Source organism: Rhinatrema bivittatum, chromosome 13, assembly GCF_901001135.1.
Source record: "Rhinatrema bivittatum chromosome 13, aRhiBiv1.1, whole genome shotgun sequence".
Taxonomy (NCBI): Eukaryota; Metazoa; Chordata; class Amphibia; order Gymnophiona; family Rhinatrematidae; genus Rhinatrema; species Rhinatrema bivittatum.
Window position 1 is genome coordinate 44,034,151 of NC_042627.1, and position 24,772 is coordinate 44,058,922.

General features: G+C 45.0%; 1 protein-coding gene across 4 annotated transcripts in view; it reads left to right on the top strand.

Annotated features, from left to right (window-relative positions):
* The window catches only part of ADAM10 (ADAM metallopeptidase domain 10), a 482,781-nt gene that overhangs the window by 199,504 nt on the left and 258,505 nt on the right, over positions 1–24,772 (top strand). The window contains exon 2 of one of the 4 annotated variants that reach the window (XM_029574422.1): positions 15,879–16,043. The exons of the other annotated variants lie outside the window; for them this stretch is intronic. Within the exon in view, the coding sequence (XP_029430282.1) occupies positions 15,976–16,043 (68 nt within the window). The 5' untranslated portion in view covers positions 15,879–15,975. The remainder of the gene's footprint in view (positions 1–15,878; positions 16,044–24,772) is intronic. 4 annotated transcript variants of the gene reach the window in all.

Sequence of the window (24,772 nt, forward strand, 5' to 3'; positions counted from 1 at the left end):
CCGAGGGGGTCGCCATATCGCCCGCGTGCTCGCTGTCACCATCTTGGCCCTTTTTGCCGCGCTGTTCAGTCACCGGAAGAAAGCCGCCAAGCAACCAGCGGAGTCATAAATCTACTGGAGAGCCTAGGATGGTGGTCAACACAAACAAAAGCTCCCTAAAGCCCTCGCAGTCGCTGGAATATCTAGGAGTCCGATTCAACACCAAACAGGACAAGGGTCAGCCTGACTCCCATAAGGAGATCAAAATTGTGGAACCAGCTGCAAACCCTGCTGTGAACGATCCTCGTCCCATAGCATGGGATTACCTGCAAGTCCTTGGGCTGATGGCAACCACACTGGAAGTTGTGCCATGGGCGTGAGCCCACATGAGGCCCCTACAGCGCTCACTTCTATCACGGTGGCGCCCACGGTCCCAGAACTACACCGTACATCTATTTCTCCCAGGCAGAGTTCGGATCCAGCTACGGTGGTGGCTGCAGGCCAGCCACATGAGCCGGGGATCAAGACTATCCTCCCCAACCTGGACCCTACTCACCATAGATGCCAGCCTATGAGGATGGGGAGCACACTGCAAGGAATTAACCGCCCAAGGGCAGTAGAACACAGAAGAGGCGGGATGGAACATCAACCGCCTAGAAGCGCAGGCAGTCAGACTAGCCTGTCTGCGGTTCGCTCACAGACTTCTAAACAAAGCTGGCAGAGTAATGTTGGACAACGCCATTGAGAAGGCCCGCCTGAGAGAGAGCGGTTACTCTCTCCTCCGAGCATGCAAGTTCTCCACATCGTTAACATACATAAGGATCTAGAGAGTATTTGAAGCCTGGTGCGAAGACCACAACATCAAGCCACACACTTAAAGTTCCTGTGATCCTGGAATTCTTACAGAATGGACTACAGAAGGGTCTGTCCCTAAACTCCATCAAAGTACAGGTGGCCGCATTGTCATGCTACGGCTCCAAGAGCGAGAGCGACAGCATAGCCTCTCACCTGAAAGGAGTCAAACACATTCACCCACCACTAAAGTGGCCGGTACCTCTGTGGAATCTCAATCTCGTTTTGGACTTCCTAGCGGGAACCGCCTTCAGACCCCTCAGAGGCCTGTCCCCTCCGCCTGTTAATCTTAAAGACAGTGTTTTTGCTGGCAGTGTGTTCAGCCCACCGCATCTTTGAACTTACAAGCACTGTCCTGCAGTGAACCGTTCCTCAGGCTCACCCCGGGGTCCATCCAGCTACGCAACGGTTTCCCTCCTTCCTCCCCAAAGTGGTCTCACACTTTCACCTCAACCAGACCATCTCGCTACCGACGATGGATAGCATGAAGAATTCGGAAGAAGCCCGTAGTCTACGCCACCTCAACATCGGCAGACTCCTATCCAGATACCTGGAAATGTCTGATCCCATACAAGAACAGACCACTTTTTCGTCCTTCACAGCGGAAAGAGACAAGGGGAAGCAGCCATTGCCTGCTGGATCAAGGAAGTCATCAAGACTGCCTTTGTAGAAGCTGGCAAGCCACCACCTCTTCAGGTCAAGGCCCATTCTACCAGAGCCCAGGCAGTATCCTGGGCAGAAACTAGAATGCTGTCCACCTGCCGAGATCTGCAGGGCGGCTACATGTCCTCCGTCCATACTTTCTCCAGATTCTACCGTCTGGACGTTCAGGCTCGGGTGAACACGGCATTTGCAAGGGCAATACTAAGTGGGTCACGGGCAGTCTCCCACCCAGTTCGGGAGTAGCTTTTATACATCCCATTGGTCCTGAGTCCATCTGCTACACACTAGGAAATGGAGAAATTACTTACCTGATAATTTCGTTTTCCTTAGTGTAGACAGATGGACTCTGCATCCCACCTTGGCTGCCATCACGCATGGTCTTTCAAATAATTCAAGGGTAAGCCATGTTTTCATTTACCTAGGGCATCCACTCTGCCGGGTGTCGACGCTTTCCGGTTGAGTACACTGGCGGTCTCCAGCTATAGTCAATCAACCAGCACAAGTTAATCAAGTTTGAGCGTTTAACCAAGTTATGAAGTTATTCAAGTTAATCAGTCAGTCACACGTATATCCACAATGCTTTTCGAGGAGAATACTGAAGAGCTGCACTTCCTGCAGGGGTATATGTACTAGGGGGCTGACGTCAGATTGAAATCTGATCCATCTCCAACTGCTAGCAGGAGTACACTATACCCATTGGTCCTGAGTCCCATCTGTCTATACTAAGGAAAACGGAAATTCAGGTAAGTAATTTCTCCATTACTTCAAGAGAGGCATTATAGTGGTGTGCCGCAGGAATCTGTGCTTGGAATAGCTCTACTGCCGGAGGACTATCAGGAAAGTTTCTTTTTGCAGAGGATACCAAAACTCAGCAACAGAGTAGGCAGCCAGGAAGGTGTGGAATCTAACACACTGACTGCATTTGGACTATAAAACCCAAAGAAGAAAGTTATACAGTATAGAGGGTGAAACTCTTCTATGCCAGAAACAAGAGCAGAATCTGGGGTGATTGAATCCAATCCCAATCACCTCAAAGTGGCCAAACAAGTGGCAGCAAAAGCCAAAAGGATGGAGAGGAATGCTCAGCAGAAAAAGGAGGCAATATTGCTCCCATATAAGTGCCTGGTAAGAACTCGTTTCAATACTTTGTACAATTCTGGAGACGAAACTTGCAAAAGGATGTAATGTAAACTGGACAGAGTCTGTACTAAAGAAAAAAAGTCAGTGGTCTTCATTGTAAGCATATAGGGACAGACTTAAACATTTTAATATGTATACTCTGCAGGAATGGCAGGATAAGGGAGATATGAGTGAGAGATTTTAAATATCTCCAAGGCATTGTTTCCCATCCCTCGCCTGAAGGTGGATCTAACCAATTGGGTTTCTAGGATTGCCATAATGAATGTGCATATGAGTGTTTCATGCATGGGGGGGGGGGGGGGGGGGGGGACAGGACCCAGGGTATTAAAATCTCTCTCGTATATTCATTGTGGCAGTCTTGAAAACCTAGCTGGTTAGGTGTTCCTCCAAGAGAGGGTTGAGAAACTGTTCCAAGGTATTTCAACATAAAGATGGCTCTAAAATCAGGGTTAGGGGTAAAGGTGAAGGATATAGACTCAGGAACAATCTAAAATATTTCTTTACAGAAAGGGTGGTGGATGCATGTAATAGCCGCCCAGTGAAGTAGGTGGAGACAGAATATGAATTCAATAAAGTATGAGATTTATTTATTTAGGGTTTTTATATACCAACTTTCTTGATACAGATCAAATCAACTCTGTTTACATAGAACGATAGTTCATTAACAATAACTAGTCTGATCTCAGAGGCGACAGAGGGAGCAGGAAGTAGAAAGTTACATTATAACAAGGGAGAATGGAACTTGGAACTTGGAACTTGGAAATGGAAATGAAGAGAAGGATAACCAAGGTAGAGAGAAATAAACAGAGAGTGGGGCCTGAAGACAAACCTTTGGAGATTAACTCTAGCATAATAACCTGATTATGTGACACTGCTAGTTTACGATATAATATGATATGACTGAAACACAGCTGATTGGATAATATCTTGGGAGAATATAGTCTAGGATTCGGGAAAGGCTCGACTGAACAGCCAAGTCTTGAGTTTCTTTTTAAAATTTGAGGCAGGTTTCCTGTCGGAGGTCTGGGGGTAGTGTATTCCAGATGATGGGGCCCTCTGTTGAAAAAGCCCAGTCTCTGATAGTTAATCTTTGTACCATTTTGATCGGGGGAACATGAAGGGATCCCTTATAGGCATCTCTTAAAGGTGTAGCCGAAGAGTGTAATTTGAGAGGGTGTAGCAGGTCTAGAGGAGTCTGGTGATAGATATTTTTGTGGATGATGGTGAGAGATTTGTGGAGTATTCTAAAATTAACTGGAAGCCAATGTAGGTCTTTTAGTATTGGCGTGATGTGATCTCTTTGCTTAGTGTTGGTCAAAATTCTCGCAGCTGCATTTTGGAGCAGTTGCAGAGGTTTTAATGTAATAACTGGTAGACCTTGCAGAATCGAATTATAATACTCAACCTTAGAGAACAGGATTGCTTGAGTACAGACCTGAAGTCATGGTGATATAGGAGAGGCTTAAGTTTTTTTTGAGCACCTGTAACTTGTAGAAGCATTCCTTTGTAGTATAATTTATAAACTTCTTCAAGCTCAGATGATTGTCAATTATAACTCCGAGGTCTCTAGTATGAGTGATGTGGGAGGTAGCATGCGATTGTTGTAAGTGTCGACTATTTTCAGGGGTGATGAGCAGGAGTTCTGTCTTAGCAGTATTTAACACCAGGTTGAGGCTGGTAAGGTGGTGGTTGATAGTTTGTAGGTGAGAGTCCCATAACTTGATTGCTGAGTCCAAGGAGCCTGTTATGGGACTCAAGACTTGGACGTCGTCTGCATATACGTAGAATTTCAAATTTAGCGATGAGAGGAGATTGCAGAGAGGGAGGAGATATATGTTAAATAGGGTGGGATATAAAGAGGAGCCCTTTGAGGAATAGTAGTGATTGACCTGAGCAGCTGGTGTATGGATAGGCAGACTAGATAGGCCATATGGTCTTTCTCTGCTGACACAAGTCTGTTTATTAATCACAAGGATCTGATATTCACCCCAGGGTTGTTAAAGAACTTAAATATGAAACTCAAGACCTGCTACTGGCATTCTGAAACCTATCATTTAAAATTAGCCATTATACCTAAAGAATGGAGAATAGACCGTGTAACACAAATTTTTTAACAAATAGGGAAAGCATACAGTTGCATAATTTAAGGAATGCTTTCTGACATAGATTTGTAAAAGAGGTGTGTGGTTGAGTGCAGTTGCCCATATGCATAATGGGGAGGGAGAAAGTGTTTGGTGGAGAGTGTGTATTTGTAGATGTGGGGAGGTTGTATCTAGAAGGATGGATGTGGGTTGTGTGTCTGTGTGAATGGAAGAAGGTTGTGGAAGGATTGTGTTTAGATTATAGGGTATGTTTTTTAGGCTTAGTTATTTGTGGGTAGTGGATGTTAGGGAGTATGTGTGAGGGTTGTGTACATATGTGGGGGGTATGTAGATTTGGGTTGTTATAGTGGATGGATTCATGTAAGTGTATGGGGGTAACAAGTGACAAGGTTGTGCATGAAAGGGGAGTTGTGAGCTGGGTTTTTTTTGAGAGTATGACTGTGTATAGGTGTGGGTGTTTTTTGTGGATATATCTTTGAAGTGTGTAGATGAAGCAGGGCTGTGTACATATGGGCGTGTGAATTAAGATGTTATTTTCCCTGTCTGTATGTGGGGGTATAGATGTGGGTGTATGTGTGTGTGTGTAGACTGAATAAAAAAAATGTTTAAAGTTGGAAGGCAGGGGTTTCATACATGGCCAAAACCATTATCATCCAAGTTTACCCGTGGCTCTTACACTTAATCATTAACCACCAACCACCTACTTTCGTGCAATTAAATTTAATTTTGTATGTTTTTTTATATATCCAAAATGCATGTTAAAATGTGAAAAAAAAATACAGATTTAACTGCATGAAAGTAGTTGGTTGGTATGTGAAAATTGGATAAGCTGCTAGGTTCTGAAGCTCACAGTCTGCTTGCCAAAGTCACCACCACCAAAAAATAGGATCTTCCAGTTCAGGTACTTCACTTCACAGGAATCAGTTGGCTCAAAGGGGAGCTTTCATCAGTCCTTGTACTGCTTTGGAAGAAGCTGCTCTGCTTCTCACATCTGCTTCAGCAGATCCCACAAGTACCAGCTAATAAAGAGCTGGTAAAAAGCTATGCAGGCATTGAACATAGTTGCCTGAAGGGGAGAAAACATCTTTCCTGCAAAGGATGTTCAGGGGCACCAAGGAATGGGTTCTGTTCCTCTTAAGAGAAGATTCGACCAGACTGATGCAGTTTCTGCTTTTTTTGAATCGGGAAGCCTTTTGGAATTAGATGTATCGTGTCTGCCTTCATATTACAGGAGCAATAGAGGGTTTTCCCCCCACATTCTCATCTGCACCTTCTGAAGGATCTCATTGACTGGGACTGCTTCGATTTCCTTATGAGGTTCCAGAAATTGGAGGATGTAAAGTATCTTATTTCCTAGCGTGTAGCCAGATGGACTCAGAATGAATGGGTATAGTATGCTTGTGCTAGCAGTTGGAGACGGATCTGACGTCAGCATGGGTGTATATATACCCCCACAGGAAGTGAAGCAACTCAGTAATTTCCGTCTCCAAAGCAGTTTGGAGAGCCTGCACGCTCGCTGAGCGTGTTTTCCAATACTACTTTCTATATTCTACTTACTAAATTTTCTCCAGGAACATCGAGCCCCGCACTCCTGCGGTGATACCCTAAGGTCCCTCCCCCAGTTGAGTTTCCCGGGGTGATTTCCATGATCCCTCGGAGGTCTAGGCCTCGGTCCGGTGGCCGAATCGCGGCAGGGATCTAGCCCCTGAGCATGAAGGGCTCGGGTCGGGCTGAGAGGTGCCTCAGTCCCGGCGTGGACTTAGCCCCGAGCGAGACGAGTTCGGCGGCTCAGAGGCAGCGGGTGAAATTCCTCAAGCGCGGCGGTGAAGGTACTTGCCCTCTCCCCCCGCAGCCGGAGACCACCCGGGTTACAGCCGGGAAGTGCCGAGGATCAGGTAAGGCGTACATCTCTTACTTTTTGGTCTCCGAGGGACGAGGAACGGCGGCGTGGCCTGTAGGCGGCACGCCGTGGAGGGCACCATTTTGTTGGCTTTGTTCAGGTATTGAGCGCCCATGATAGGCGCCTGTCTATGACTAAGCGCATATTGTATATCATTGTGCGTATATTGCTGACCGCATATTAATGAGCGCCTGTTGTATTAAGCATATATTGCTGCCGCATATTATTGAGCGCATATTGTATTGGGCAAGTATTCCTCAGCGCTACATTTCTAAGCCGCGATGGAACAGAACACCTCAGCGTCTTCAGCGGCGGCGCCTCCTGATTCCGGCATTAAAGCCCTTGGCCTCTGCTCAGCATGCCAGCTTAGAGCCACGCTTAGCGAGGAGCCAGACTCCCTTTGTGCCCAATGTGAGGAGGCCGTGGGAGCCTCGGGCCAGGACCAGTCTCAACCAAGGTTTGCTGACAGTTCCCTAGGGGCCACCCCGGATCTAGCGGGCAGTCTCGAACACCCTGGAATCCCGGGGGACCTGGTACCCCAACGACTAGAGACCGCTTCCATTTGCTGGGTGGATCTCTTTAAGGGGATTCATGCCTTTGTACAGATGCAATCAGCTTCCCGTCCAGGCCCTGCTGCTGCTGCGGCCGCTGCTGTTGTTACTCCAGCTGATCCTGCCCCTGGACCTTCGCGCCCTTATCATGGGCACCCGCCTCAGAGCAGTCCGGTTCAGGCGGACCCTGATGTCTTGGAGGATGAGTCTGAACCCCCGGAGGAGGGGGAACTTCCCTCGGGGATTGAGCCATATCGAACCATGAGGCGGTTCTTCCCTAAGGAGGATCTCTCCGACCTGTATCTCAGTGCCTGGCGGAGTTGGCTATTACAGGTCCCAGCACTACGGTGCCCTCTACGCAGAACCCCCTGCTGGAAGGTCTTCGTCCTACAGCTCGCCATTTTCCCTTCTTGCAAGCAGCACAGCAACTGATAGATTTGGAATGGGCTGCACCAGCGGCCTCATTCAAAGGGGGTCGGGCCCTGACGGGCATGTACCCCCTGGAACCAGCAATCAAGGAGATGTTGGCATGCCCTCAGGTGGACGCCTTGGTTAGCGCTGTGGTCAAGCGCACTACCATTCCAGTTGAGGGGGGGCGGCCCTCAAGGAGCCTCATGACCGGCGACTGGACGGCATTCTGAAACAGACCTTTGAGGTGGCAGCTCTATCTTTGCAGATCGCAACCTGCTGCACAGTGGTGACATGTTCCTGTTTGTCACAGGTCAGGAACAATGCTCCGGCAACAGACATGGAGTCAGCTTTCTCGTTCCTCACGGATGCTGCATCAGACCTAGTCCGTACAACAGCCAAGGGGGTCTCATCCTCCGATGCCGCCAGGAGGCAGCTCTGGATACGGAATTGGTCAGCCGATGCTCCTTCGAAGACACGCCTCACCAGAATGCCCTTTAGGGGTTCTTTCCTGTTTGGCAGCGACCTTGATAAACTGGCCAGCACATGGGGCGCCTCTCCAGTACCTCGACTGCCAGGAGGAACCAGCGCGCCTTTCCAAGGCCCTCCAGAGGTAGAAGCTCCCAGTGCTTCACTCCCTATAGGAGTCGCTACCAGGCGCCTCGTCCTCAGGCCAGGAACCAGTCCTTTCGGACCAAGCAGCGCAAGAGGGGAGCCGGCTCGGGTTCAGGTCCCGGCCGCGCCTCACAATGAGAATTAGCCGACCCGTCCGGGGGACGGAGCCATAGGGGGCAGGTTAACCCTCTTCTACCCCAGATGGGTCGAGATTACGTCGGACCAGTGGGTCCTCGCCATCATCCGAGAGGGGTATTATCTGGACTTTCATCATCTCCCTCTGGACAAGTTTGTGGAATCTTCGTGTCCCATACACAAGAAGGCAGCATTGGAAGCTACCCTGGCGAGGCTCCTGTCCTTGAAAGCCATCATCCCAGTACCTGCCTGGGAAATGAATTCTGGACACTATTCCATTTATTTCATGGTACCCAAGATAGAGGGCACTTTCCGGCCCGTATTGGACCTCAAGTCAGTCAATCGATACTTAAGGGTCCCGAGGTTTCGCATGGAAACTCTGCGCTCCGTCAAGACCGCAGTACAGCCAGGAGAATTCCTCACGGCCTTAGACTTGTCAGAAGCCTACCTGCATATCCCGATCCATCAGGATCATCAGCGCTACCTACGCTTCAAGGTTCTGGGACAACACGTCCAATTCCGGGCTCTGCCCTTCGGGTTAGCCACGGCGCCGCGGACCTTCACCAAGGTGGTCATAGTGGTAGCAGCGGCGCTCAGACGGGAAGGAATCCTTGTCCATCCCTACCTAGACGATTGGCTGATCAGGGCGAAATCACGAGAGGAGAGCCATCAGGCAACCGACAGTTATCGCCCTTCTGGAAAGCCTGGGATGGGTAGTCAACCTCAACAAGAGTTGCCTACAGCCTTCCCAGTCACTGGAATACCTGGGAGTACAGTTCGACACCCAGGCAGTCAGTCTCACTACCAAGAGAATGTTCAAACTTCAGACGCGTCTCTGGTCCTTGATGGGAGCCAGCCGGCCCATAGCTTGGGATTATCTGCAGGTTCTCGGCCTCATGGCCTCCACCCTGGAAGTGGTACCCTGGGCAAGGGCCCATATGAGACCTCTACAACGCTCCCTGCTCTCTCGCTGGAGCCCCCGCTTCCGGAACTATTCCATGCGTCTACCTCTTCCGGCCAGAGTGCGGACCCAGTTACGGTGGTGGTTGCAGTCCAACCACACGAGCAGGGGGTCGAGGATGTCCTCCCCCACGTGGACTCTGCTCACCACAGATGCCAGCCTGAGCGGCTGGGGAGCACACTGCGAAGAACTCACCGCACAAGGGCGGTGGAACAGAGAAGAGTCAGGGTGGAACATCAACCGTCTAGAGGCACGAGCAGTCCGGTTAGCCTGCCTGCAATTTGCTCACAGACTGCGGAACCGAGCAGTCAGAGTGATGTCCGACAACGCCACCACGGTGGCATATATCAACCGTCAGGGCGGAACCAGAAGCAGACAGGTATCTCTAGAGATAGCCCCGCTTATGGCTTGGGCAGAGGCGAATCTTCAGGACATCTCCGCCGTCCACATTGCCGGGAAGGACAACACCACGGCAGACTTCCTCAGCAGAGAAAGCCTAAATCCGGGAGAGTGGCAGCTATCACCCGCAGCCTTCCAGATGATTGTGGATCACTGGGGGATTCCGGACATGGACTTAATAGCAGACAAGTCCAATGCTCAAGTACCCAGATACTTCAGCCGCAAGCGAGATCCGTTCTCTCACGGGATCGACGCCCTGGTTCAGCCATGGCCTCCAGGGACTCTGTTATACGCTTTTCCTCCGTGGCCTCTGCTGGGCGCCATCATCCACAAGATTCAGAAGCACCGGGGCCTAGTTCTTCTAGTGGCACCAGACTGGCCAAAAAGACCCTGGTACGCGGACATGAGAAGACTACTGTCTGGGGAGCCCCTGCCCCTGCCTCCTCTCAGGGATCTGCTTCGTCAAAGTCCCATCCTCCACGAGGATCCGGCTCAATTCTCCCTTACGGTCTGGCCATTGAGAGGCCTAGACTGAAGAAAAGAGGTTACTCGGAGCCGGTGATAGATACACTCCTCCGAGCTCGCAAGTTTTCCACATCCCTCACTTACGTAAGGATCTGGAGTGTGTTTGAAGCCTGGTGCGACACTCATGGCACCAATCCACATGCGACCACAATTCCTATTGTTCTGGATTTTCTACAGGATGGACTTCAGAAGGGTCTCTCCCTAAGCTCCATCAAGGTTCAGGTGGCTGCGCTGTCTTGCTGCGGTCCCAGGAGGGATGGCAAGACCATTGCCACGCATCCAGATGTTTCCCGCTTCGTGAAAGGAGTCAAGCACTTTCGTCCGCCACTAAAGTGGCCTGTGCCCCTGTGGAACCTCAACCTAGTTTTGGATTTCCTTGCGGGATCCACCTTCAGACACCTTCGGGGCCTGTCTCTCCGTTCTCTAACTTTGAAGATGGTGTTTCTGCTGGCAGTGTGTTCAGCACGCCGCATCTCAGAGCTACAAGCGCTGTACTGCCGTGATCCCTTTCTCAGAATCACTCCTGAGGCGATCCATCTTCACACGGTTCCCTCCTTTCTACCTAAAGTGGTCTCACAATTTCACCTCAACCAAACCATATCTTTGCCTACCACGGCGGGTTTGAAGAAATCAGAAGAAGGGCATTTACTACGCCATCTCGACATCGGCAGATTGCTGCCCAGATATCTGGAAATGACACTAAGTACGAAAGACGGACCATCTGTTCGTCCTGCACAGCGGAAAGAAACAAGGTGAAGCGGCCTCTCGGCCCACCATCGCCCACTGGATTAAAGAAGTTATCAGAGCAGCTTACGTAGAGGCCGGGAAGTCACCGCCTCTACAAGTCAAGGCTCATTCTACCAGAGCCCAAGCAGCATCTTGGGCAGAATCCAGGATGCTGTCGCCTGCAGAAATATGTAAAGCGGCGACATGGTCCTCCCTCCATACCTTCTCCAGGTTCTACCGTCTGGATGTACAGGCCAGGGAGGACACAGCATTTGCGAGGGCAGTCCTTACGCGGTCCTCAGGCAGCCTCCCGCCCAGGCTGGGAGTGAAGCTTTTGTACATCCCATTCGTTCTGAGTCCATCTGGCTACACGCTAGGAAATGTTGAGATTACTTACCTGATAATCTCCTTTTCCTTAGTGTAGACAGATGGACTCAGCATCCCGCCCGGCTGCCAGTATACATGGATTTCACAGATTCAAGGTAGGCCATGTCATTTTCTTACATAAGTGTCCCCTTTGCCAGGTGTCGACGCCTTCCAGTTGTGAATGCTGGTGGTCTCCAGCTCCTATCAATCTGTCAGGGGAATCCTGTTTCACTAATTTCATTGATCGTCAGTACACATATATCCATAACAGCTTTTGCAAGGAAGATTACTGAGTTGCTTCACTTCCTGTGGGGGTATATATACCCGTGCTGACGTCGGATCTGTCTCCAACTGCTAGCACGAGCATACTATACCCATTCGTTCTGAGTCCATCTGTCTACACTAAGGAAAAGGAGATTATCAGGTAAGTAATCTCAACATTCTTCCACTCATCCTCCTGCAAAGGAAATAGAATGGCCTTTGCCATTCTCTGAATATACCTAGCAAAAGAGGTCCTTCAGAAGACACTTTCTCCTTTCCTGTGGTGGAGTGGAATCAGAGGAGAGACTTGTTGATTCCTCTCCTTCAGAAGAATCTCCAGACCTGTGCCATATACTCAGGAGTACTGAGTCCAAGTCCAACTAGTATGCCGGGGGCAAGGTCCCAGATCTTGCCTGACCAGCAGACAAGGTCTCAAGAGGGGGAGGGGGGTGGAGCACATGTCCGTTTTGGGCCTGGACCCCAAGAAGCTTAAACACCTTGCGGCATCCCTCCCCCCTACCCTAATGGGCTTGAAATCACCATTGGTGCAGCTGACATTGACGTCAATTCCCACTAAGAACAGACTTCACATCAACATCAGTACCAAGTTGCCAAGTGGCTGCAGGACCTCTAGCACTGCTCAACATCAGTCTGCATAGGTCCTCATACTCTCAATACAGGAACACTGATGCAATACAGTGCTCTGTCCAAGGCCTGCTGGATCTTTCAGTCCAGCTCCTCCTCAAAGACCTCAGATGCCAACATAGGTTTGGAGGCAGGAGGTGAGGCCACGACTTCCTAGGTAACTAGAGATGTATCTCTGGTAGACATCTGGACACTGGAAATTGTCACAATTCCCAAGAATTCATTAAGGATGAGCTCTCCTTGTGACAGAACACTTCAAGGATTGCATGGCCGTAACCAGAATGTCCCTGCTCCTGGTACTGGGCATCAGAATGATGCTTCTTGGCCTTGGCTCGAATCTCAGCTTCTTGGTGCTGGTACCGGAGGATGAACCCTTGGCAGTTGGGTGGGAGAAAACAAAGTCTGTCTCCTCAGTCCTTTCTGGTGTATCATGTCAAGAGGGTCTGATGTTGATGCATGTCCCCCATCTGTCACCCCTAATGCAGCTCCCCGGTCCATTGACTGATATCAGTTTTGATGAACCTGACTTGGGCTGCCCAAAATGCCTTTCCATGAGGTCAAGTAGAGATCTATGCCCCCTAAGGTTCATGGTCGCACAAAGATGATGCCCCCAGGCACACAACATATCTACCGTGGGGATATATGATAAGACATGATCCTGTTGCACAGGGAACACCACTTAAAGCTGTTGGATAATCTATTCATAACAGGAACCAGACAAAAAATGAACACAGCAAAATCAAACTGACCATTTGGTGACTACTGAGCAGGCAATGCCCCCTAGTGCATCTGCATCAGTATCTATGTGCTTCATGGGCACCAAAAAACAAACAGACTTAAGAACCAACTGAAAAACCTACTTAAGTGTACCTAAAAGGGAAGAAATAATGAAGTGATTCCTGCCATCTTAGGAAGAGCAAAAAATCCTGTGAAGCAGGGTAGTAAAGATCCATGATCTGTGGGTCCTGCAGAAAAGATGACTGAAGAGAACCCTGCATGGACGTGTGGCAGCATGGCATGTTGCAGTCTCAGTTGTGCATGCTTAAAGTTTTAGAAACTTTGAGATTAAAGTTCTGTGCTAGGTTCCATCTGATGTCATCACCCACTTGTAGTGTTTGCCATCCTGCTTTTACTTGGGGAGAAAATAAAATACACAAATCCACCCGAGGAAGAGATTTAGTTTACAAAAATTTGACTTAAAGCTTCCCTGGAGAAACTGACATATGCCAAACTGGCAAAGATGCATCAAAGGTTGCTTACCATTGTATCTTTCTTCACACTGCATTTATTTTATTGAACACAAACATTTTAATTTGGAGTTATCAAACTGCATGGGTCCTGATTCTTGGCTTCACACAGCCTAAAACTTAATATCAGTACTAAGGTACTTCTATAATCCTCCTTGTAAATTATAAAGCTGGTGGCTCCTTCCTCCTACCATATACAAACTTTTTTCTATTTTTCTTATTCCTTGTAGTTTATTCTGTTCACTTTTAAACTCGTATTAAAACATAAGCCAAGATTAAGAAAATTAGAATTTTTCTTAATGGTTGATAGAAATGTAACTGTAAAATGGGACAAATGAGCTGATTTTTGTTTCAAATGCCCCCCCCCCCAACAAAACAAATTGTGTGTTCATTTTTGGCACAGAGCAGGGGCTCTTAGCTAATAGGGTATGCTCTTTACTGAAAATGAAAAATGAAAATGAAAATTTTAAACTTAAAAAAAAAAGCCTCCGAAAAACAAATTAATAAAATGAATATGAAAAAAACTCCTGCACATCCCTATTAGTTAACAGGGATGTGGAGGCAAATTTTTTTCATATTCTGTTTGCTAATTCATTTGTTTTTATTTTGTTTTTGGCTAATAGCACATGCTATTTGCCGTAAATGAGAACAAATTTTAAATCCCCAAAAAATGAATATGAAAACAATTTCTCTGCAATCTCTATTTCTTGCTTTAATAAAAGGCCAGTTTTAAATTGAAAACAAAATCCCAGAACAGAGTACTAATGTACCCATTTCTGCCTCTTCTACAACAGATTTTAACTCTCCCTTTCTGCCACCTAATCATAATTCTGACTTTCCAAAGCTAAAACCTGCTTACTTGCAGTATCAAACTATTACGAGGATTCTTTTTGCTGACTCATTTTACCCAACATCTTTTACAATCTTCCCTTAAAATCTTGTTTTCCTACACCATATAGCATAATCCTAGCCACATTTTCAATCAGACAGGTCCCCATAAGAGATCCTTCAGCATTCTCATCCCAAAGTGTCCTTAAAAACCTATTTTTCACATAAATGCACAGAGCTATTAGTGCATAAAAAATAAGCCCAGTATCCCAAGCTTGTATTATAATTTCTTGTGAAACTAGGTCCAAAGTCTATGTAACCCTATAATCTGGAAATGTTTAATTTGACAGATATTTTATCCTACAAAATTCTAAGACATTTAACTCTTCCTTCTTTTAACCCTAACTTACAGAAATCTAAAATGTTAATGGATTTTAGTGCATGTTCCTTCTCCCTCGAGTCATATCCTGCTGGAATCTATGCTGCAGAGTTGCAGGTTTTGTTACTATATCTAATAAAATTCTTCAAAGCGAGACATTTCATGTTCCAGAGACCAATACAAGGCAACATATACTGTTGCTGATCCATATGTTCAGTTCATTAGTTAGAAATTTGTCCAGGCTAGCTGATACTGCCAAGGAGCATAAAGAAGTAATTAAAACATATACAAATTAAACTACGCCAAAGGCATTATTTTAGGACAGGGTACATTTTTTTTTTTTGTATTGATTTGACTTCGAGGTCGTCAAAACTACTTCTAGGAGCATTGAAACTCATACCATAAAACATAATTAAAAATACTCTGGAGAGCAGAACTAAAATTGAGTTTTAAAACAATTCTAGTTGGAGTTACTTTTTAGGTAATTAAACCCTTTTAAATGAAACATTCATGTTCTTTGGCCACCAAAATTTCACAGGAAAGGGTCACAAAATCTGGCTTTTGCTGCAAATTTATCTGATCTGTATGGAATCACAGGAAAGCAGGGGGTCTGCTGTGCTGCTTTCTGCCCTGGAATGCAGATTTCCTCCTCCTTCCTATCCCGGTCCATCTCTCCATGCCCCCTGTATCAACATGGACCTCTCTTTTCAACTGTTCTGTTGGGACCATCTCAGGCCTGACAGCTGAGGCATTCAGTAAGTGCAGACTGAGGCAGCTGGTGTGTACTCATAAGATGCCACTTCCGTTCTAGCGTCCATTCATAGGGACAGGACGGGACTTGTGAGCTTACTGGATGTCACTGGAGCTGTTACCATGAGCAGTGCCCCTAACCCCTGAAACTTTCACAGGGAAAAGTAATATGAGTAAGGAGAAGGGAGAGGAGAATGTCTGTCTGTAGGGAGTTAGGAGGAGATCAACAAGGGGTTGCAAAAAGAGAGAGAATATCTGCAGGAGGTTTGAGTAGAAGCCTGCAGAGTGCTGGGAAAGAGGTGATCTATGGTTCTAGCCCTCCAGTGGGAAAAAGCTGGTGCCTTCCTCCTACCCCCACCCCACTTCACCCTTTTCTAGTTGTTCATCTTTCCCCCTCCCCCCCTTCTAGTAAGAAAGATTGCTTAACTACATCTTTCCCCTAACAGGCTACACGTGCAGCAGGCATAACTGTCATCCATAGATGTTGCAGTGTTTTCACAGTATCTGCCAGCATAACAGTTCCTATCGCAGCACTTGAAATGCATGAATGCAAGCAAAGGCTGCTCCCTCTTGCAAGTAGAAAGAAAAGTGGACCGGGCTGAAGCTTTGTGGTGAGTGACTGATTCCATATTGCACACAAGTCAGCACAAATTGTAAAATTACCCTGTTTCAAGGCAAAGGAGTTGTCATTCTGTCATCAAAAGCAGCATAAAGTTTTCTTCAAGAAATAATCTTTAGAACTAAGAAATGGTTACCAGTATCTGCCTTCTGAATAAGTATTTCCGAGGGTCTTCTAATTTCTAATTCAATAAGCACATCAGACATGGCATCTTCAATGAATCACCTTCCTATGCTTCATATTCAAATGCCCCCCACCAAAAGTAAAATTGGGAAGTGATGGTATCTTAGAAATGGGCATCTGAATAGCTGACATTTAGGGGTAGATTTTAATGTGTGCGCACATGTCCTTATACACGTACTTCCCGACACGCACACATGAACGCACCGATTTTATAACATGCGTGCGCAAGTTATAAAATCCATGGGCTGCCCACACATGTACACGGGATTTTATAATCCACACGCACATGTGTGGGCGGCGCGTGCAAGGGGGGGAGGAATTATGCAACTTCTGCACAGCGACCCATCCTGCCCTCACCAGTTCCTCCCAGTCTGCTCCAATTAAGGAGTGGACTGGGAGGGAACTTCCCTACCCCCTAACTTTTTTTTTTCTTTTTTCACAACTTCAGCTCCCAAGCTGAAGTAAGTTGTGTACATCGGCAGAGCGAACAATGGCACTGTCCCGGCCCGCCACTTCCAAGAGGCCTGGCACTTGAGTGCGTACCAGCCTTTACGTGTGGGGCTGGGCCTCTTGGAAAATTCACCCGGCGAGCATAAGGCCCAGCCACGCGCGTGAATGCTAGAATTTACGCGCGCTAGATATTTAAAATCTGCCCATTAATGTGAACAACTGCAAACTGATGCATCAGGGGAAAAATAATCCCAACTATATGTACAAAGTACTTGGTTCAACATTAGGAGGAGTCACTGGACAATGCATTTAAATCTGTAGCTCAGTGCTCAGCAGCAATTATTATTATTATTATTTTTAATTTTTATATACCGAAGTTCTTGTAGGGACTACAAATCACTCCGGTTTACATAAAACAATGAACTGCCCAACAGAGAGCGGAGCTTTACATAGAACTGTAGAACATATGGAACAATATAACTAGATGACAATTTAACATAGTGATAAATAAATATTATAGTTTAACTGGTAATACTAGATGACAATTTAACTAGATGACAATTTAACATAGTGATAATAAATTATAGTTTAACTGGTAATACATAAAAATTATATTTAATATAAGCAGTATAACTATTTAATGTAGAATAAAGGCGTATTAACAGTGCCAAATATATATATAGAAATGAATTTTTTTGAACTCAAAGATTAGTTGTTCAGTTGCAGAGTCTTAAAATAGGACTTGGTGTGGTGTCCATGATTAGGAGATACCTAATATATAGGATGTCTGTCCGTCAGAGTAGAATTAAGCGTCTGGGAAGGCTTGTTTGAAAAGAAAGGTCTTAAGTCTTTTTTTGAATTCTTGGTGACTAGTTTCTAATCTTAGATCTGGGGGAAGCGTGTTCCACTGGTGGGGGCCTGCTGAAGAAATCGCTCGTTTGCTCAATGAAGATTTTATTTGCGGAGCATGCAGTGTTCCTCTGTATGCGCTTCTGATTGGTCTGGAAGACGTGTGCGGTTGGAGTTGAGAGGTTAATGTGATGGGAGCTAGTTTGTTTGTCGCTTTGTGGATGATAGTGAGTACCTTATAGAGTATCCTTTGTTTAATGGGAAGCCAATGTAGATTACGAAGGATTGGGGTGATATGATCTTTTTTGTTAGTGCTTGTTAGTATTCTAGCCGCTGAATTCTGAACCATCTGTAATGGTTTGATAGTGTTGGTGGGTATTCCTAGAAGCAGGGAGTTGCAATAGTCGAGCTTAGAAAGAATGATGGATTGTAGTACTAGCCTGAAGTCGGAGAAGTAAAGGAGGGGTTTAAGTTTTTTGAGGACTTGCAGTTTGTAAAAGCAGTCCTTTGTGGTATTATTTACGAACTTTTTTAGGTTTCGATGGTTGTCTAGCCATGCTCCAAGGTCTCTGACGTCAGGTGAGAACGTGTTATTTGCGTTTGGTAGAGAGAGGCTGGAAGAGATTGTGAGTGGATCCTGGGAGACAATGAGCATTTCGGTTTTATTAGCATTCAATACTAAGTTGAGGCTTGAGAGTAAATTTTTAATAGGCTGAAGGCATTCGTTCCAGTAAGTGATTGTTTTTTGAAGGGATTCTGTAATCTGAAGAAGGATTTGTATGTCGTCTGCATAAAGGTAATGAGTAAGCTTGAGGTTTGAGAGTAGATGGCAGAGAGGGAGGAGGTAGATATTGAAGAGGGTGGGTGAAAGTGAGGATCCTTGCGGGACTCCTTGCTCAGTAAGGATTGGATGCGATTCTTTGTTGTTTATCCTTACTTTGTAGAATCTGTTGCTTAAGAAGGAATGAAACCATCTGAGCGCTGTGCCTTTGATCCCTATGTTGGCTAGTTGGTCTATTAGAGTTGAGTGTTTTACCGTATCAAACGCAGCAGAAAGATCTAGAAGAACCAGCAGGTAGGATTGTTTTTTCTCCAGATTAACTAGTATTGTGTCCGTGAGAGATAGTAATAGCGATTCGGTGTTTAGGCGTTTTCGGAAGCCATATTGAGCCGGGGATAGAATATTATGATCTTCCAAATAATCTGACAGTTGCTTGTTGACAATTTTTTCCATCAGTTTGGCGATGAGTGGTAAGTTTGCGATGGGTCTGAAATTAGCTGGGTCTGATGGGGAAGCGTTTGGTTTCTTTAGTAGTAGTTTCAGGATTGCTAATTTTAACTGGTTAGGAACTAAACCTTGAGAAAGGGATGTGTTGATAATTAAAAAGCAATCAGAATTTTAGGGATTATTCGGAAAAGAATAGAAAATATCATTAGATATTATCTCTGCATGGCTGCATGCTGCAGCCACATTTTGTACTATGTGTAGTTCTAGACATCTCATCTAAAATATTAGAGAGAAGATATAGTAAAGGGCAACAAATGATAAAAGGTTGAACAGCTTCCTTTAAAGGGTTAGGGCTCTTTAGCTTGGAGAAAAAAAGAATATGATAACTTGTTCCATGCCTCTAAACATTTAACAGGGAACTGTTATCTTTTCAAATAGGACTAGGGGACATTGCTTGAAGCTAACAGTTAACAGGTAAAAACGATATTTGAGAGCATTTTTTTCGGTTAATGCACAATTAAGCTATTGAACTTGTTGCTGGAGGATGTTGTCAAGACTAACTGTTTAGTTGTGTTTAAACAAAGATTTGGACAGAGGTCCATTAACAACTTTTAGCCAGGCAGACTTGGATTGCCATCTCTTCTGGGAGCTCTGTTTTTATTTTATATACACTTGCATATCCATATATTGGAATTAGCATGCTCTTTGATCTATCAATGGCACATACACTTCCAAAGCTACATGCTCATTGGCCCAGCAGCCTTACAGTCCAATAGAGGAATTCTTGAACTGATAATCAATGAAACCCCTGAAAACACAAGTATTCTTTTAAAAACACTTTACTTCCTATAAATTAGCATTACATTCTTGCAGGGGAATCACGTTAATGCAACCAATTTTCAAGTCTCCTATACTGCAAATTAAGAGAACATTTTTTCTTAGCACTTGCACTAAGAATAATTAGTTGTGTGGGAAATAAAATGGATTAGACTAAATTGAAAAACTACTATATGGTAGTAAAAGATGCATACCTTTAATGCCTATTTAAACTTCTCAATAGTTGTATAACTTAACCATTTTCAAACTTTCTGTATTCGTGGCTAATAGGGACTTTACAACTGTTATTTCCCCTTTACTGAAAGAAAAAGTATAGTTTGTTATGAGCTGAAAACCATAAACTTTCTTCTACAGTTCCTGAAGTCTTATTTCTTTACATTCATCCTATAAAAATCTCAGGTCTGTACTCTGGGCTAATTAATGCTGGCCAAAAGGCATTATGTACCTTGTAACAGCAGCTTCATTAAATCCTTGTGAAAACCTGCACTCTATGCAGAGGAAGTTCAAGGGGAAAAAACAGAACAAGGGCATGTGTATAACATGAGATGCTTATTGGATTTTATCAAACTTTCAGTAGTGATAAAGGGACAGGTATATTTAAAGAGTCGCAACACTACAATATGTTTTTCTTAGATAACTGGATATGGAAGGAAAGGTTAATTCTGGTCAAGTGACCATTTTGGACAAAATTCTTTAATATTTTAATGAAGAAAAGTGCACTCCTTTTGAGAGAGGCTTTTTTTTTGACAAAACAGGGCTGCACTGGGGGAACAACAAAAATAAGTAGTTTCAAAATTTGGAAAAATACAGATGCCTGGTTGTTCTTCTGCTAGGAAGAAACACCAAGTGAAGTAATGATGGCAGGGGCTGAAAGAAGCGGTGGTCTCCTGGGCCAAAAAATGTAGCAGTGGATGTTAGGGCCATAAAGTGGAGCAGAATTTACCACTGGTACTGGGAGGGTCAGCAACAGGGGCTATAAAGTGGAGCAACAGCCGCTTCACTGCAGAAAACAGCAGGCGTTTGGGTAGAAAGGCTGGAGGGGACTAGGAAACAATGTTCTTAAAAAAAAAACAAACAAAAAAACCCCAAACAACCCAACAAGAGTTTTTAAAAGGATTAAAAAAAAAAAAAAAGCTTATATAGTAGAATTTTCCATTGGCTCTTAATTTTGGTTGGCATATTAAGATTTCTAAAAATGTTCTCGCCTCAGATGTTTGTGAGATTCTTTTGCACTGTATTAATTTTAAATTTACACATTAACATTTTAGGGCAATAGTTTCTAAACCTTACCTCGTGATCTCAGATCGTCACTGTAGGTATCCTAAAAGACTATGTATGAAATAGTGCATTCATGGGAGACTCGATATATGCAAATTTATCTTGTGAAGTAGTCATAGATAACATTGTGTTAACAAGTATTTGTTGTGTTAACAAGTATATGTTCAGGAACCACTGCTTTAGGAAGTCAAGGATAATCATTTGCAGTCCATCTGGGATTACTAACACAAATGATCCCTGGAATTGTGGTCTGTGTTTTTCTTAAGAATGCTATATTTTGTATTAACAGAACATTAGCATCCATCCATATAATTGTTTCTTTTTCCAGTGGTAATTTTCCCCTTTATGCGAGTGTGATACCTCGGTGAAGAAAAAATACTGGAATACTACATGGTGCTCTTGATAATTTTGTCTAATCACTACATTACCTATTAACTTACCTACAAATTTAGCTAGTACTGCTGCTTTTTTTTTTTTTAAATTATTTATTTATCCTTTTTATAAATACAATACATTATAAATATTGCATTTAAAGAAAAATCATGAAATGAGTCACAAAAATTTTTCAAAGGAAAAAGAAAAAAATTATCAATATAATAAGTAAATATACTTATACAAACAGACTTCATTCCATTACATTATCAATTGGAGAGATGCTAGAAATTGTTCATAAGATTAAGTGGGAGAAACAAAAACAATACTACATACAAATCAGACATTCATGTAGCAAATCCTATCACTTCTTCGCTATTCCATTACTGGATAATGGGAGATGATGTGGACAGTTTCCTCTGCTCTACAAAAACCTTTAATTGTTCAGGATTGAAAAAAATAAAAGATTCCTCCTGTTTAGAAACAAGACATTTACAAGGAAAATGCAATCTAAAGGAGAATCCCATAGAGATTAATTCCTGACGGAAGGTTAAAAAAACCTTCCTCCTTTGCTGTTACCACAGCTAAGTCAGGGAAAATCTTAATTGGTTTCTCCAGATATGTAATAGGGAATCTGTTAAAGTATTTTTTCATAATTGAATTCAAATCCTTAATTGAAAAAAGGGTCACCAATAATGTACCCCAGTCAATGACATTTGCAGCAGAATCTTCGAGGAAATTAGTCAGATTACCCTGAAACATTTCTTCAGATGTGCTCCTTATTCTATACTTCAGAAGAAAATAACAATTATTGACTATTGGCGATTCACCAGGGGCAAATCCAAGCACTTCTTGGAAAAATTTCATAAGAGTGACCTGAGAATTCTCTCCGGTCACTCTGGGAAAATTTAATATACGTATATTTAGACGCTTGGAATTCTTCTCCAGCATCTCAATCCTCCTAGCCATTTGATCACTATCCTTAATGACAGCTATTTTAAAATCCTGTGTTTTAACAATATTTTCTTCTATGCCTTTAATTTTCTCATTGACCTCTTTAATATGTGATTGCATCTGTGTAGATTCTTGCATATGTCTAGTACTTAATGAATCTAACTTCCCTTCTAACTGTTTTACATTAACAGATAAAGCTGCCGACAACTCCCATATTGTCTCCAGAGTTATATGTTCTGGACATACAGGCATATTTACTCTACCACTACTACTGTTAGTAGCAGTGTCGAGCTCAGGCCTAGTCTCCACCGAGGATGGTAAAAGGGTTTGTGTATCCCCTATACCTACTTGATGGGGACTGCTGTCTAATAGGACTGCTTCTATTGCCTGTGGATCTACTCTCTGAACTGGTGGTAGTCCCTCATTGGGGCTTAGAGACGCCTCCTCTGCAGAGACAGGTTGACCTCCCAAACTCCCCGTCTCATCAGGCTCCTTGGCTCTCCTAATCTCATGTGTAGGTGAGGCCATATAATTGGTGATAGTCTGCTGTATGGGGGACGCAAAGGGAGGGGGCAGAGAGGGAAAAACCCTAACTTTCCCCTTTCTTTTTGCCGGCATGTTATTACCCCAAGAGCAGATTCACCACCAAATTACCACAGACAAACAATGAACAATTTCTCAGCAGGATAGGGATTGAAATTACCTTATTAAAACTTCATTTACTGCATTTGGCAGATAGTCCCGCAACCTCGGCAAGATCCGGCTAAGTCCGGCAAAGTCTGTTCTAACGCGTGCGCCCCTTAAGTGCGCGCGGCTTTAGCGGCGTGCCGGCTCTGCTGCGCGCCGCAAGCAGGCCGCTTTTGTAGGCCGCTTCCGGGTCCTGGTCCAGGGTCCGCCCTCCGGGTCACGTGACTCCGCCTCCATCGGGGCTTCGCTTGCCCCCGGTCACAGCTGCTGGGTGTTACCTCAGGTCAGCGGCTGGAGACTTTGCTGGCAAACAGGTTTTCCTCACTCCTCTTTCTCCTTACTGCTGCTTTAACCAACTTTGAATATTAAAGTATGTAAATTTATTTTCTAGTAGAAGTAGACTGAATCCTCATAGATGCTCAATTTTTACAGCAAGAGTAAGATACTGGCTACTATAGTTTTCAAAACTAATGAACCAATTTCAGCTTTAACAAACAAATATTTACATGCTTCATTTGTTTATTTCTCATGGAATTTAAATATGGAAGCACAGATCATCATAAAAAAAACCCTACATATCTTAACTACATTTTTTTTCTACTTCCTGAAAAAGAAACAAAATCATCACTTCTAAAATTAAAAGGAGATTCAAATCCCTGTAGCCTCATCTGACTTCTTTCTCTAGTTAATTTAAGACTTTTATGTAAGTTTCCGACCATCCAGGAGGTTTACAATTAAAATAAACGATGTAACATGTTAACTTGGAATATTGTATATACAAAACAGTGTGGAATGATGTGGCGGTGTCAAAGCCCACTTCTTTTCACACTGGTTAGTGCTGAAAGAGTATAAATATTGCTCCCACGTAAAAACAGCTTGGCAAGAAAAAAAAAGTATCTTAAAAAAAACCAAGGAATATTTGAGAAACATAACTAATGTTATTGCTGCCCCTACAGCTGTGCCTGGAGTGGAGGAGTAGCCTAGTGTTTAAAGCAGTGGGCTATGAACCAGGAGACCAGGGTTCAAGTCCTGCTGTCACTCCTTGTGACCTTGGGCAAGTCACTTTACCCTGCATTACCTCAGGTACAAACTTACAGGTCGATACAGTTATGCCGCGTTAGAGTGCGGCAGTGCCAGGCGCACCCTCGTTCCCCGCACGCACAGTTCTTCACCTATCGCTCGATACTCTCTTCAAATTGCATGCAAATGCATGCCGCGTCTGCGAAGCGTTAGGCAAGCGTTACGCCCGCGCAACCCATTTTACTGTATAGGCGCTAATACAGCGCCTATACAGTATCCTGGGTGCACGGCGAAAGCCGGAGGCCGCTTTCGCCGCCGGCTCCCTCTGCCTGGATGAATGCACGCTCACACGCCCGCTCCGGCCACGGCCTGGATCGAATGCACGCCCACCCGCCTGCTCCGGCCGCCGCCTGGATCCAACGCGCGCCCACCCGCCCACCGCTCCCACCGCCTGGATCCAACGCGCGCCCACCCGACCGCCGGCTCCCGCCGCCTGGATGAACGCGCACCCACCCGCCCGCCGGCTCCCACCGCCGCCTGGATCGAACACGCGCCCACCCGCCTGCCGGCTCCCACCGCCGCCGCCTGGATGAACGGGCGCCCTCCCGCCGCCGCCTCGATTACCGCACGCCTGGGGGATTCGGAAAGTGACAGGTATTTATACATATATATAAACAACTTACGCTGCAATGTTAATATGGAGGTCGTCCATGGTTTTTTACACTTTACTCCCTTTGGTTTTACCCCCATTTTTTACACTTTATTCCCGTTTTAATTTTCGAACACCACACTAACACCAAGTAGAGGGTAGGCGGTAAACTAACAGGTTAAGGACACGGCAAAATAGCAGGTTACAAAGGAGA